At 38.6% G+C, this 15,004-nt stretch overlaps 3 protein-coding genes and 1 pseudogene across 4 annotated transcripts; 1 reads left to right on the top strand and 3 right to left on the bottom strand.

Annotated features, from left to right (window-relative positions):
- Positions 1-9: 9 nt before the first annotated feature.
- LOC108117594 lies at positions 10-10,267 on the bottom strand. 2 transcript variants are annotated; one of them, XM_017230109.2, is made up of 4 exons: positions 10,099-10,267; positions 1,566-1,683; positions 1,283-1,496; positions 10-229 (listed from the first exon to the last, which is right to left on the bottom strand). In XM_017230109.2, the coding sequence occupies exons 1-4, from the start codon at positions 10,138-10,140 to the stop codon at positions 163-165; spliced, it is 441 nt and encodes a 146-aa protein (XP_017085598.1). In that variant the 5' UTR covers positions 10,141-10,267; the 3' UTR covers positions 10-162. The 2 variants fall into 2 exon arrangements, with proteins under 2 accessions (XP_017085598.1, XP_017085606.1); XM_017230117.2 differs by lacking the exon at positions 10-229 and having other exon boundaries at positions 1,023-1,496; positions 10,099-10,266.
- Positions 4,574-5,075, bottom strand: LOC108116354 (annotated as a pseudogene).
- Positions 10,268-10,546: 279 nt separating the features above from the next.
- LOC108117588 (U3 small nucleolar RNA-associated protein 6 homolog) lies at positions 10,547-12,939 on the bottom strand. Its single transcript, XM_017230094.2, has 4 exons — positions 12,765-12,939; positions 12,403-12,706; positions 11,148-12,332; positions 10,547-11,081 (listed from the first exon to the last, which is right to left on the bottom strand). The coding sequence occupies exons 1-4, from the start codon at positions 12,854-12,856 to the stop codon at positions 10,848-10,850; spliced, it is 1,815 nt and encodes a 604-aa protein (XP_017085583.1). The 5' UTR covers positions 12,857-12,939; the 3' UTR covers positions 10,547-10,847.
- A 382-nt stretch (positions 12,940-13,321) lies between these two features.
- LOC108117628 (chromobox protein homolog 3) lies at positions 13,322-14,888 on the top strand. The gene has a single exon (XM_017230156.2). The coding sequence runs from the start codon at positions 13,413-13,415 to the stop codon at positions 14,127-14,129; it is 717 nt and encodes a 238-aa protein (XP_017085645.1). The 5' UTR covers positions 13,322-13,412; the 3' UTR covers positions 14,130-14,888.
- Positions 14,889-15,004: the final 116 nt, after the last annotated feature.

Raw genomic sequence — 15,004 nt, 5'->3', positions numbered from 1 at the left:
AAAAACAAAGAGGGGGGGCAATTAAATTATATAAACAAAAGTAAATATATAAATCACAAGGCGGTTTCAAAAGTCTTTGGCGGTATATATATATATATATATAGATGTATGTAGATCGGTTATCTTTGCAACTCAACATCTCGATGGAACTCTGTGGCATCTCTAAAAGCGATCTATCTCGACTTTGGCTTTCTTCGGTTCCTCCGATATAACAGGCACTTCCTTCCGTCTGCTCTTGTCAGTTTGTTTCAGTAATGTAATTTTTAACGTTGTTTTGTTTTTTGTTTTCACAGAGTTGTCATGCGGATGATAAGAAATAATTAGAAATTAAATAAATTACTTAATCATAATAAGCTTGTGGCACGACAATCACACAGCAGAAAGAAGTTTAAGCTTTGGGCAAAGGCAACGAATATGGAATGCTCTGTAGGGAAGACAACATAAAGGTTTTAGGTTTGGTAAGGGTTTGTTTTTGGTAAGATTTTTATTTTAAACTACTTTAAGATATAGAAAATCTTTAGTTTTCATGCAAAAACACGGCTTAGTAAGCTTGTAAAGCATTTTCTGAGCATTTTGATTACTTTAGTCTATCAAATTGAATATCAAAGATGACTTTTTAAAAAACAACTTGAAGATTGATGTTTATAGATCATAAACCGAATATAGAAAGAAAGCAAGACCAAGATGAACTTCAGGACAGGAGTTGGACAAATGGAGTGATGGATTTCCCCTCAACTCAAGCGTAGGAGTTGACCAGCTTTTTAGGAGGATGGGAAATGGAAATGTAAAACTGCAAAGTCCACCTGGATTTAGCAACAGTTGGCACGTGACGTCAGGCCCGGCAGTCGTTTTTCCCAGAAACTCAGCCCTCCGGGCAATTATGGCCCATTATAAGACCAGGAACGGCATACGGTACGAGGGGTACGAGGGTAGCAATTATGGTGATGTAAGACAACATGGCCAGAGGTTGTGAGCTTAGCATATAGCATATAGCATATTATAACCACAGATAGCTGCTAATGTATGTGTGCATATTTGTATTTAATGGATTCCTGTAAACAATCAGCGTGCGTATATCGGAGTTTAGCTTAGGACACGTACAAAAATGTATATAGTATATAAAATGCTTTTACACACAGATAAAAAAAATGTTATATATATGTATATGTTAACATTTAGATTCTTGTTTGTTGTTGTTCTCCACTTTTGGGAGTTATTCGATTTGCAAAAAAAAAAAAAAAACCAGTAAACAGTAAGTAGAGCAACGGAACGGAATCTTTACGTCCGGCAGATGCAGAGGGTGTCCAGGAGGAAGACAGCAGCATTGATGATCATCAGGGATCCGGCACCGACAGCCTGACGCTTCCTATCGGTATCCGGGAAGCTGTTGTGCCACTCATCGATCACCAGAGCTCCAGAGGCCACGAACAGCAGGCAGCCAACCAGCGAGAACAAAGCATTAAGACGCTTCTCCACCAGCGAGTTGATCACGTGTCCTGTCAATGGATTATCATATGTTCATCTTCAGGAAAACTACTCATCTCCTTTCATCTAGCACTACTCACCGATCAGCAGAATGCCGCAGACGACCGCATAGCCACCAATGGTACCAGCCACTAGCACAGGGTAGACGGACAGATTGCCAACTGTCGTGTACATGACAATGCAGGCTATGGCGATGGCCTAAAAGATTACAGAAAAGGTAGTTTAATGGTTAAAAAGAGGTGTAGCATTATCTGTTTTTCGAAAAAATTCCAAAAAATTCACTTTTTCAGGTTTGAATGAAGCTTAACAGGGAATTTAATGACGAACTCAGCGAGCTGTGACATTCCATATTCTGACCATTATTGGCTGAGTTATGGACGAAATACTAACATTTTGGGTGGAAATAAGGACAAACCAAATTTCACATTTTTTCACCATCCTTTTTTTTCGAAAAATGTCTAAGATTTTACATTTTAAAGTGCGAATGCAGTTCGAATGGAATTTTAATTACGAGTTCAGTGATGCATAACATTCCCTAATCGGATCATTATTGGCTTTGTTATGGAAAGAGTTCTGATGATTTTAAATCAAAAATCGGAATTATGAACTTTGTCAGAAAGTGACCAAAATTTGATAGGGTTTATACCTCTAACTTGGTCAAAAGAAGGCGTAGAGCTAAAAGAACGACTGTTTTGTGAAGCTATCGACCAGAACTTGCAACCCTCATCATTCGTTTTTTGATTTTGAGAAATTTTATTTTTGTCAAAATTTTGCATTTTCGATAAGGGGTAACATCATCAAAATTTGCGAAAAATGGCTAAAATTTTACATTTTTAGGTGGGGATCCAGTTTTGTAGGAAATTTAATTACAAACTCAACGAGGTATGACATTCCGTATTTGGACCATTAATGGCTTAGTTACAGGAATAATACCTTCATATTAAAGGGAAAATAGCGAGAAAAGCAATTTCTCATTTTTAATAAGGGGTAACATCATCTTTTTTTAGAAAAGTTGCTTTAAATCTTACATTTTTAGGTGGGAAAGCAGTTTTGTAGGAAATTTAAATACGAACTTAACGAGGTATCACATTTTGTATTTGGACCATTAATGGCTTAGTTATGTGCCAAATACAGTCGTTCTGGGGGGGGAATTTATGGAGAAACCAAAAATCGCATTTTCGATAAGGGGTAACATCATCAAAATTTACGAAAAATAGCAAAAATTGTACATTTTGAGGTGGGGATCCAGTTTTGTAGGAAATCCAATTACGCACTCAGCGAGGTATGACTTCCTATATTTGGATCATTATCGGCTTAGTTATGAGCAAAAAACAGTCGTTCTGGGGGGAATATACGGAGAAACCAAAATTCGCATTTCCAATAAGGCTTAAAATTATCTTTTTTTTGCAAAAAATGAGATAATATTAAAGTTTCCAGGTATTTTTAACATATTTTGTCGATATATATCTCCTTGTGAAGGAAGGCAACTTATTTTGCAGGATTAGCAGAGACCAGAATAGGTCCCAGTTAGTAGTCAAAACATTCAAGGGAAATAACCTTTTACTTTGCCTAAAAACTTTAAAAATTTTTAATATTTCTGTAAAGAAAAATATATAATTAATTTATATTTTAACGTATTTTTTAACTGCCAAAGCAATTTTGAAAATAAACCGCAAATTTGACTATTAAGAACAATTTTTGAAAAATGTTATCATTTAAACAATAACCGTTAACCGATAGTTAACGGTAATTTTCTTTTAATTTTAATTTTTAAATATAAACAAAAAATTCGAATTTTAACAGAAAATTTAGAATTTTTAATGAAAGTTAACTGAAAGTTAAGTTTTGAATGTCATCGGCCAGTTAAGGGCTATGTCAGTTAAATCCAAATTAATTTTTCTCACTCCGGGCTCCTTGTAATTCCCAACTGGTTCTACCAGAAATGTTGTGACTATGGCGCTGTTGGCCGGTGAAAAATTAGTCAAGTCACTTTTGTGTGTGTGTGTTTGTGTTAGTTCAGTTTTTTCAAGTGCCTCCAAGTGGTCCAGTGGTACTCGCCATCACATTGGTGGTACATGGACATGGTCTCCATGGAGGATGCAGTGCATCATGGATTTTTTTCGGGAATCCATTTTTGGGACTGCTGATGACGTCGATTCTGGATATAAATGACGATGCAAAAAAGGACTTCGCCAAGCAGGAAGTCAAGGTAGGTGGCAAACTTTTCCTATTCTATTGCATAAGCCAAGGGGCTTGTTTACCCCATAGCTGGCCAAGCTTGCGATGGCTTCCTACATAGCCAGAGCAGCTTAGATCGGTTATAGATATTAAGTTAGATTATTTAGCTTTTTATATATATATATATATATATATGTAAGCCAAGGAGTCTCAAGTTGCTTCCGGGGAGACTTGGAAATGCAGCGGCTGCCTTCTTCTAAGGCAAAGTGGAACGTCTGCACTTGACCTAGCCGGGATGTATCGGCTTCCAAGTCGTGCTCTCCCATTATATTAGTGGTACCTGGACATGGTCCGGCTCTGATCACTTCCAGTCCTATTCCATCAGTTCTGCAGAGCTGGTACTCCTCTACTTTTGGCTATCTCTATTTTGGACTACAGCCACCTGAGATTTATGGACTATCCACTCGGAGATACGGATAAGATTATAAGTCAAAGATGGGTTTACTCTATATTTCTGCGGTGGGATCCGAAGCCTTCATCGTCCATCGTATATGTCGGTGCCTACCATGGCTGGACTTCGGCAAGCCGGAAATCAAGATAAGGTGCCATCTTTTTTTTTTGTATTGCATAAGCCGAGGGGCATGTTTGGCCCATATCCGCCATTTTTGCATTCGACTTGCATGCCGCCAATGCAATGTGGATCGATTAAGAATAAGTTTTGTTATGCTTGGCTAGGATTGGTGGCACTTGGACTCCAGGAGGAGTGCAGTGCATCATGGATTTTTATCCGGAAATAGATTTTTGGGATTTTTGATGACGTGAACGCTGGATATTCATGATCCAACCTATTACACCAATAACTGACTGAAGGTAAATGGCCAATTTGATCAAGATTAACCAAATTTTGTTTTTAAATTAAAACTATTTTATATTTTCCATGGACTATAATCTGACTTAAATCTAAGATCCCAGTACAACGAAAATATCGCCCACGAAAATGGCGCCATTGGCGAGACTCAAAATGCCGGAGACCAAAAGGATTTCCCACTCCTCCTGCGTCTTGCAGTAATCCAGCCACTGATCCAGGATAATGGTACCGCTGGACACGAACATTATAAAGCCACCGATCGAGAAGATTATATCGAGGCGCTTGTCTACAGCAGTTCCACCAACATGACCTGCAAAACATGTATCCACCAGCTGTACTAGGATATAGGAAGAGGAGTTCCAAGGATATGGCTTTTACCTGTTGCTAATACAAAGCACGTGATTAGATAACCAACTAAAGTCCCATAGACCACGATCGCTTGTCTTATATAGGTCAGATCCGTAATGCTCTCGATCAGGATAATGCTCGTTGCGATGAAGACCTGAGAGTTGGGGACTTGAGTACGGATTTCAGGAGACGGACAAAGTCACAAAACGGACAAGCTTATTTACGGACAAAATCACAGACAAACGGACAAGTCAAGATAACAAGTTAGGAAGTTGAAGGCATAGAAGGGACAGCTGAGTTTCTGTATTTTTATATTATTCATTCAGAATGTTCTCTCTATTTATATATTCAGGTAAGTTAACATTCATCAATATCTTTTCTGTCCTATCAAACAAAATTAATCACTTTGGGCTAACACTAAAAGCTGTTTGGGGGAAAAACGTTTCGATAATTTTATCCCCGCATGTAGTTAATGGCTTTCGTTTCTGGCCATATGTTCTCTGATTTGTTGGTTTTTATTTACTAAAACAACCGGAAGTTCTATTATAGATACCCATTAACTAGGCTAGAAAGTGACTTTCCTTCTTATAAAGATGTATCTCCCTCCCCCAAAACCCATATCAATAACCATAAATAATATTTGCCACTAATTTGCTTGTGACATCTTGAGCTGCCACAAAGCTACCACACTTCAGCGTATAACAACTATATCTCTATTACTAAATGGCGACAAAAGCCGGGAGGGGAATTAATTTGACACCCACTCCCACCATTTGCTTATCAAATGTGAAAATTATTTCGATATTTGCCAGGCGACGACGAACCAACAAACAGACAGCGACAGATATGGGTTTTATGGCGTTAAATTGACGAGCCATCGATGGCCAATACGCGACAGTGGTCTTTCACTAAGTGCGACACACCCGTTGGCAATCAATCAATTAGGAGACGGCGACCTTCTGCTAATTGGCCCAGGATGCAGGGAGAAGCTAGACGAAGCTTGTTGACAATGTAAGGCAAGGAAGAACAGGAATAGGTCATTAGTAGAGGAAAGGAAAGGGAAAGTCAAGTAAACAAATGCCATATCCTATAACTCATAATGCCTTAATCCGGTGGCTATACAACCTCCCTCTAGCCATATCATATAATTTGTTTATGGAATTAGCTGGCAGTTTGTTTGCCTTTCGGAATACATAAATATCGCGGATATAATATAGATTTCTGCGGGTGGTGGGCTTCCTGTATCAATAATTACCCATTGCTGTTGTCATTTGCCATTTGCCATTTATTTATAACCATTTAGCTCTCTATAAAGCTGATGTATGCGGCTTCTTTATTGTTTAATTGTCACGCCCAGCTATGGGGTATAGGATATGGGGAAAATGATACCCCAAAAATGACATAAACACCGAAATAATCGCGAAATTCGAAGAACTGAAGAGCAGTTACGTGGCTTTTACTTTGGGTAAATGGTGTTGGCTATGCCATTAGCAGAGGGGGGAAATGTTTTCCCCAATTGATAAATGATTTATGGTTTTTAGGGGAACTTGGAAAACTAAAACTGAAAGAAGAAGCCAAGCTGAAAAAGGAATTTTAATAGATTTACAAAAGAAAACTTTGGGAGGGAAAGAAATCTTTGCAAAAATGACCAAAAATTCGAAATTTTACATTCCAACTTATGTTTTATTTATCTTCAAAATGAATCATCCCCCCCTAGCTCCCCTAACCATTAACTTTTCTTTCTGCGAATCCTTTCATGACTTTGTAAAAGAAAAACAACATTTTCCGCGAATTATCAGAACTATGAAATGTGCTTCCGTATGACTAACTATTGTTTACTTCTAGTGACTGGTATTATTTACGAATTATATTCACACCAGTTGAATGTGCCTTAGGGAACCAGGGAAAACCCCCAAGCCAGCCCACTTCCCCCTCCATCGCCAAAAATATAAACACAAGACGGCGCGTTGCTGGCCAAAAAAGTTTTTAGCACTTTGACAAAAAAAGGAACACGAAAACCATTTGGCTGCCAAGCTCTGGCAAATCCATAGATCAATTTTATTTTCAATTGATATGGTTAGTATGGGCCATTCATTATATGGCCACCTGACATGCCATTGACTTTTCGGGGGTGCTGTTGCTTGGGGAGGGGGGCTATCAAAAAAAAAGATAGAAGAGCGCACAAATCAATTTCCAATTCAAGAGAAGAGAAAAAAACTGGATAGCAAGGGGAAAAAAGGGAAAAGAAAAAGAAAGAACAAAAATAATAAGAAAATAAACAGAAAATGCGCCTTCCCGATTTGCAGTTAAAGCATTTATTAGCCCGTAAAAATATTTACGGCCAAGTTGCCGGAATTCATGCGAAGGCAAACAATGGGTCGGGTTCTCTTATCTTCTCGGATGGTTTTCTATTCTATTTGCCTGTTCCAGACTTCCCACATTCAGGGGACAAATATTTAAACAATATTATTTACCCATTGATTTTGGCTCTTACTTTGGCTAAAAGGGAAAACCTAATATATATCCAATATATAGAGATATGGCAGATAATCAAGGAACAGCTAGAGCCCAATTAGCCATTCCATGAACGTTTTTTATTTCGTTTGTTTACTCAATGCAAGCGACTTTTTCGGTGGTGAGAGGGGGTTAGAGGGATTGAAAGCAGCGCACATGGCGTATGCGTAATGCGTGCCAGATTTTTCAGCCTTTTTTTTGTTTTTGGCCATGTGTGCACATGATGATGTCATCGTTGTGGCTGCTGAGGCTCAGCTGCACTGGCCAAAAACAGGGTGTCTTTTAGGGGAATCTTTAGTTGGATTTTCCTTAAATATTTCCTTTAAAAGAGTGGATTTTCCTCTCTTGATTATCAATTAGTTGACTTTTTTTTGTTAAATACAAAAAAAAAACAACTTTAAAAATCACAATTTAATAGCTTTTCTAGAAACAAAACTTAAAAGTTAGTTACTTATTTTTACATTTATTTAAATTTATTTTAAAAACTTCAACTTGTATTTATGGTCATGTCCATTTAGCCACTTAAAATGTACCAGCATGACCTTAAAATCTATTCAAATTTTTGCCCTGTGTAGTAAATAGCTGATTAGTAAGTGCAATGAGCGAACGTGATTGCACGGCCCGGCCCATAAAGTGGGTGTGGTCGGACGGATCGGGATGGACGGACATGATCCGCATTAACAATATATCAAACGTGCCGGGCAAGTGGGTCGCCATAGCCAATGGCAGTGATGTAATCAACCGAGTAAGTGATTCATTTACCGGGAGACCAGATTCAAGATCACTGATCAGGGCCTATCATTTCGAAATATTGATTTGTAAATAAAAAGCACTCATCGCTCAAGCAAGAGAGTTTGTGAAATGAGGCCTCATCCTGTGGTGATAAGTGATTTTATTCAAAAAAAAACAACAAATATATAGCTTATAGGGCAAGAAATGCTAACAAACAGCAGGATGCAACGGAGGCTTGTTTATTGGTGATTACTTAGCCTGAATGGAATGCAGATAAATTCTATCTCGGTGAGTGCAAAATTGCATAATTAAGTTTTGATTTTATACAAAAGGGAATACTTATTTTACAGCTCTGATTCGTGTGAGTGATCTCCCTGCTGATAAGTTTATTAAATAAGCAAACTTCGAGTCAAAACAGATGTATCAGCAATGTAAACACTCATTTTCCATGCATTTATAATCATCTGCTCCCAATAACAAATATTATTTTTCAGATTATTCAGCAAGAATCTACTTTAACTTCCTTACAATGTCATTCATAATAAATCATATCTTTAAAAAATATATATAAAAATATGAATAAAAACAAAAGGTGACTGACTGATTGTTAAATGAATATAAAAATAAACGATTTAATCTATCAGTTTATAATATTAATCATTATCATTGGCAAAGATGAATCATTACATTAGCCTTCTAGATCATCTTCTATATGGTGAAGCTTTCCAAAATTATATGATATTCCAGGTACTCCAAGCCTGCTCACCTTTTTGCTATATATACTTATATACATTCCCGCTTTATCTTCCGATTTGCTCTCTTTTAAGCTCGCAGAATCGCAGCAATGATGTCATCTGTGCTTGGACCATAAGCGCTTAATTAAGTCACAAAAATACAATAAACTGCCAAAATGACACACTAACATACAGATATATACAGATATATATGTATATATATCCCTTAAAAATCAGTCTTCTCACATGCAACTAACTAACCTTAACGATTTGCCAGGCAATTACCATTCAGATTAACTACAGCTAAATAAATGCGAATCAAGAGCAATTTTGGCGAAACAAAATGCCATTGAAAAGCATGATCTGATGTCAGCATCAAGTTGGGATTTCTTTTGTTGTTGTTGTTGCTCTTTAGTATTAGACCGCTGGGAACCCCGAAAAAATACAAAACGTAATTAATTCAGAAGGAGGAGAGGTCATGACATCATTGCTGAGCCCAGAACACGCATTAAATCCAAGACCTACGCACCGGCAACAAAGGCAGTGAAGTCATAGTCTTTTGTTATGGTCCAAAATCTAAAGAAAAACCGGTTGTTCTTTTTCAAGACCGAAGTCAAGAAAGACAACAACAATAACAACAGAAACTCTAGAGACGCAACAGGAAATTGAATTGAAATTCGGGGAAGGAGAAATGCAGACGCTCACAGAAAATCATAAAGGAAAAGCATTGTATACAGTCGACTCGAAGCTACAGCTGCCACAAATTATAATGTGATCTTTATAAAAAACATTTTTATAGGCTTGATAGTTTGAAAAATAAATATAACTAGTTAGATTTATACATTTAAAATGCTGATTTTAACTTTAAATGGTTTGTTTTTAAAATTTTCGATGAAATAGTAAAGACACTTTATGGTCAGATTATATCTTTGTAAAATCCTAAAAATTCTTATTTAATATTAGAAATATTTTATATGAATATTCTGACAAACAAACTGCAAATAGTAGTAATTAATATATATTTTTTAAGCCAAATTAAATAGCAATTATTATTAAATATGAAGACCAAAGTTGATATACTTTCAATGTGACATTCTGCAGCCTTTAGTTTCCATAATCAACTGAGATACGACACGCTTTATTATTTGAAAATCAAAAACCAAGCCCAAGTACCTTACACTGATATTTTATCATATATATTTAAAGTGTACTTGAGGTATTTGTAATTGAATTACTCACCAGCTCAATGATTTTCAGCAGTAGGCGATTGTTGCACTCCATGGCGCTCAATTGAGATTTCGCTTTCGGTGGAATTGAATTTGTTTGGATGGGATCGGATTTGATAGTCCGATGGATTCCTGGTGCGTGTTGATTTCACGGCGTACGCAAGTGAACTGGCCAAAAGCATCGCCGTCGTCGTTCGCTTCCAAAGCTCCACTGCCTAGCGTCGACGCCGACAGCGACGGCAACGGTGAAGTCAGCGCAGGCAGCAGCGTCACCCAGCTAAAAAGTTAATGCCCATGTTTACCTTCAAAAAACGCAATTAGCTCGGATTTATGAACACATCCGCTGGCTAAAGAGGTTAAAGGATATTTTCTTAAAGTATTTTTGGAATTATTAAGCATTTATGATGAATTTACTATTGATTCTAGTCCTCTATCCTCTAAGTATCTGCATAATTAATATGTAAATATAATTCCGCCTTTATTAGCACAAAAAATACATGATCTCATAGGTGCGCTACTCTGTATACTTTTAAATTAGTACCTTAACTTAGACTGCAGCTTTAGCTTCCTTACCTCTCTTCTAGGAAAGTCAAATTTAAGCACTTTTATAAATTATCTTAAAAACTGTATATTTACTACGAAATTGTTTACAACAGAGGTTTAAAAAAGTTAAGCCTATTCTAGAATGGAAAACTATAGACAGTCTAAAAGATTTACTTAGGAATTATGTAAAAAAAAATAGAAAATAAACTATGAAAACTTTTAATTAACTATGGAGGCGCCTACATAGGCCAGTGCCCGCTCCGCCTCAAAGGCGGCGATGTATTGGGGCTCCAGGGTGCTGAGGGCCCGTGTGGTTAGAAGTGAGATGTTTTTCGTTTCACCATGATCCCGCTCGAAGGCGAGGTACTCCACCCAAACGCGCGGTTCTGTCTTGCCAAAGTAGCAGGCCATAAGATCGTAGCACATGCGCCAATACTTGAGACTAGACTTGTCCTAAAAGGAAGTTTAAAAGCAATTGAATAAAATCGATTTTAAGAAAGGAAAGAAAGTAAAACTTACGCGAACTGTCACACTGGACTCCAGCTGGATCATTTGTCGGTGCAGAGCCAGCGACATAGGAGGCTGAATGGCCAGCTTAGCGTACTCCTTGCGTGCTTCCTCGACGGATCGCTCCTGCCACAGATAGCGCAGATAATCGGAACGCAGCTCGCCAAACTCTGGCCACGCGGATTTGCAGGCCAGGCTGTAGATTTCGTCTAGCCTGCGTGCACCCAAACTGTCCTGCCTTGTGCGATAATACAAAATGATACTGCGCCACAACGGCAACGCCTCACTGCCCATGCTCTTCTGCAATTTGTTGAATAGCTCATAGATCAATGGCTCACTATCGCTTTGGATGTGTGTGGCTAACAGCAGCTCGTGCATCTCCACAGACGAATCGTTTTTCAAGGCCTCTGTGAGAATTGTGACAGCTGCCTCCCTTCCACCGGGAGCAGTGCAGAGCATCTTCCGCAGTATGGCATAGTGTCTTACACCCATCAACTGGGACCGATGACCAGATTGTAGAGCATCTGCCAGGCACTGTTGCTTAAGAATCCGTTCTGTTTTTCCATCGGAATTTAAAGCCAGCATGGCATCTAAATACATATTCCACATTTCCTGCGTTTGCAGCTCCTCCACCGCTGATTTGTATACCGTAACGCAAAGCTGAATGCGTCGTTTAAGGGAGCGGGCATTAACCGAGCGGGGCTTCTTGTTGGCAGGCTCTTCATCGCTAGTATCCAGCTCCTCATCCTCCAAGTCGCCCAGATGAAAGCCACGGAGCTCCCGTTGTGCAAGCAGATCCCACAAACCAGGCTCACGCGGAAACTTCTCCTGCATATCATCGATTATCACTCGCTGCAGCTTGCCCGTCAACTCCTGATGATCCTCACAGCTCTCTAGGAGCTTTACGAAATATTCCAATTGTGTGATATTGGCCATACTATTGCGATAAACTGCCTCAACGCGTTCCATTTTAATGTCCTGCTCGGATACCGTGTTCTCGGCGAGATTACGTTCATTGTTGGCCATGGCAGCCTCTTTCAACATAATGTCAAAGAAGCATTTGTTAAGAATTACGGAATCTGGATGTCTCTGCAGACCCCGCAGGAGAATGTCCTTGACACGGTCGATGTTGAGGCGATTGAACTCGTACATCCATAAAGCAGCGTCCACCCAATAGTCCGGCACATCACCGTGGTACTACAGTGTTCGGTAGGCATTTTAAATTTGATTACATTCAATGAAAATGAGCAGAGCAGCAAATACCCACCAGTAGCATCTTCTCATATATACCAGTCACTTCCACGGGATTGGATTTTTTGCTGAACTTAATCCAGTTGCTCCACAGCCGTCTGTCGTGGTTAAACTTGCCCAGTGCCTCCCTGTACAGACGCATGATCCGCGTGGCTATAGATGCCTTTAGACCAGTGAGTTTCACATGCATCTTCTTCTCCTTCTCTACAATGGTCATGTGCATTTGCTTTTCGTACAGTATGAACTCCAGGTAGTCGGTGATGGCCTGGTGGCTCTTGTTGATCTTGAGGAACAAGCGCTCTCGCCGAGCAATGATATCTCTGCAGAAATGAGGATTAATTTGGTAGTCAAAATGGCAAAATTGGATGGATCACTAACCTGACCTGATCTGCTGTGAATACGCTATAGTTCTTCATTTGCTCGTACTCCGGCAGCAGGCGCTCCTGCATCTCAGCTATAAACTCGCCCATGTTTGCTTAGTTTCTGTTTAAATATTATTTAATAATATTGTTTATTTCTTTAAAAACAAGCGCACGTGCAACGCAACGGCCGGTTATCGATTGAGAGCTGATGGTTATCGATATCAATTAGAAGTGACAGAATTTGTCGTCAGTTAAATAACATAAATGTATTATGTTTAAGGATGTTTCCTTATCATTTACTAACTCAGTTAATTATATATTCATTATAATACAATGTCTTTAATTTATTTCGTTATATATTTACGAGATAGATTTCGCTAAGAACAGTAACAGTATACTATTAGGCGGTAAACTGTTTATGGCAAGAAATTTTAAATACGTAATAACACTAATAGACATATTTTTGAAAACCTTTTTTAATTTTGTAACTTTTCTTCTAACCTGCAAAAGAGGACCTAGCATGGCATTAGTAGCTTTCGCTTGCCGATAGTTGGCACGCAAGGAGTTGCGCATCTTTACTCCTTTATTCCACCTCTAGAATCGCACAAAAAAAATATATTTACTGTACGCGACGCCAAGAAGGTAACCAAATAAACTTTAAACTATGGCAGAATTCTCCGTGGAACGAGTAGAGGATAAACGGACTGTAAATGGGCGCACGGAATACTACCTGAAATGGAAGGGATATCCTCGCAGCGAAAACACTTGGGAGCCGGTCGAGAACCTCGATTGCCCGGATCTGATAGCCAACTTCGAGGAGTCTCTAAAAAACAATAAAAAGGAGACCAAAAAACGCCTGTCCACCTCCTCCACACCCGATTCCATCCGAAGCAAGCGCAAGAGCTTCCTGGAGGATGACACTGAGGAACAAAAGAAACTTATTGGTTTTGAGCGCGGTCTTGAGCCATCAAAAATTCTTGGCGCCACTGACTCATCCGGCCACCTAATGTTCTTGATGAAGTGGAAGGGTAGCGATCACGCGGATCTGGTGCCCGCCAAGCTGGCCAACATTCGGTGTCCACAGGTAGTAATACAGTTTTACGAGGAGCGCCTTACATGGCACACGGGTAACGGTAATGGCAATAGCAACTCCGGCAATCTGCCCTCGTCCGGCGGTATGGGCTCCATAGGTGGTAGTGGTGCCGGTGACGACACAGCTCCCGGCAGTGTGGGAACCACCGGCGGCGGCAGTAATGCCGAAGGAGCCGACGATGATGATCAAGAACCGGCCAGCCCCATCGGTAGCATAAACCAGGACGATAATGCCAAGCCGGAGGAGAGCAGTGAGTTGGACAATGGTCAGCCCGATGCTGATGACTAGTTATGTGGAAATTATGGATTAACGGTGAATCCGGATGACTGTTCAGGACTCAACCGCTTGTGTATACATACATACACGCCGCGCCGTCTTTGCAAATAACGATATACACATATTTTGTAGCGTAGCCCTTAAACTTAACGATTTACTAAATGAAGTCCTTTGCGGAGTTCCAATCCGCAGTAGCAATCTAATACCTAATCTATATATAAGTTGAAATGTAACTCTTTATTTTACATTTCTGTTTTAATATTTTTGAATCCCATGAAAGGTTAAGGATCACATAAGTCGCAATTGTATATTAAATTGTCCAGGACGAATGGGCTAAAGGACAACCATTAATCATCTAGATATCCTGAACTACCCGTAAGCAATATTTTTGATCATTTGAATTGTAATAAAGTCTACAAATTCCCGAACGAAGTTACCCACTTGGCTCCTCTACGGCCAAGTTTTTATTTAGCTATTTTTTTTTTAAGTTACTTTTTAACTTATAATGCAGCCAATTACGTTTTTGTATATCTCTTATTTAGAAAATTGAAACAATTATATTTGAAACTTTGTAGGTTGTTAAGAAACCAAGCATTTATATGGAAAATAAAATTATGCGCAAGCATTAGTGTAAAATTTTATTGAATTGTAAATTTTTAAATCCTATGAATCCTTTTTTGAAATTATATAAATTGTTATTTTCTTTTTGTAAATTTCTATATGAATTATGTATGTATTGGCAATATGGATTAAATATACACATGAACAAAAGTTCAAGGGCTTTAAGTTATTTATGAATTGAATTTTAAATTACCATCAATACTTTACTTGTTTTGGATAATAAACAATAAATTTATGAAATGTCTAATATAAAATAAATGGTTTAA

The sequence above is a fragment of the Drosophila eugracilis genome, unplaced genomic scaffold, assembly GCF_018153835.1.
Source record: "Drosophila eugracilis isolate 14026-0451.02 unplaced genomic scaffold, ASM1815383v1 contig_498, whole genome shotgun sequence".
NCBI lineage: Eukaryota > Metazoa > Arthropoda > Insecta > Diptera > Drosophilidae > Drosophila > Drosophila eugracilis.
This window is presented reverse-complemented; position numbering and strand designations above follow the sequence as displayed.

What these genes read in the sequence shown, in the direction of transcription:
- LOC108117594 (XM_017230109.2), bottom strand. Translation starts at nt 10,140, where the DNA reads ATGGAGTGCAACAATCGCCTACTGCTGAAAATCATTGAGCTG. An exon ending in CTGCGGCATTCTGCTGATCG is followed by an intron (nt 1,497 to 1,565) that starts GTGAGTAGTGCT and finishes ATCCATTGACAG; the next exon opens with GACACGTGATCAACTCGCTG. An exon ending in ACCCTCTGCATCTGCCGGAC is followed by an intron (nt 230 to 1,282) that starts GTAAAGATTCCG and finishes TGACAAGAGCAG; the next exon opens with ACGGAAGGAAGTGCCTGTTA.
- LOC108117588 (XM_017230094.2), bottom strand. Translation starts at nt 12,856, where the DNA reads ATGGGCGAGTTTATAGCTGAGATGCAGGAGCGCCTGCTGCCGGAGTAC. An exon ending in TATATGAGAAGATGCTACTG is followed by an intron (nt 12,333 to 12,402) that starts GTGGGTATTTGC and finishes CGAACACTGTAG; the next exon opens with TACCACGGTGATGTGCCGGA. An exon ending in AGTCCAGTGTGACAGTTCGC is followed by an intron (nt 11,082 to 11,147) that starts GTAAGTTTTACT and finishes ACTTCCTTTTAG; the next exon opens with GACAAGTCTAGTCTCAAGTA.
- LOC108117628 (XM_017230156.2), top strand. Translation starts at nt 13,413, where the DNA reads ATGGCAGAATTCTCCGTGGAACGAGTAGAGGATAAACGGACTGTAAAT.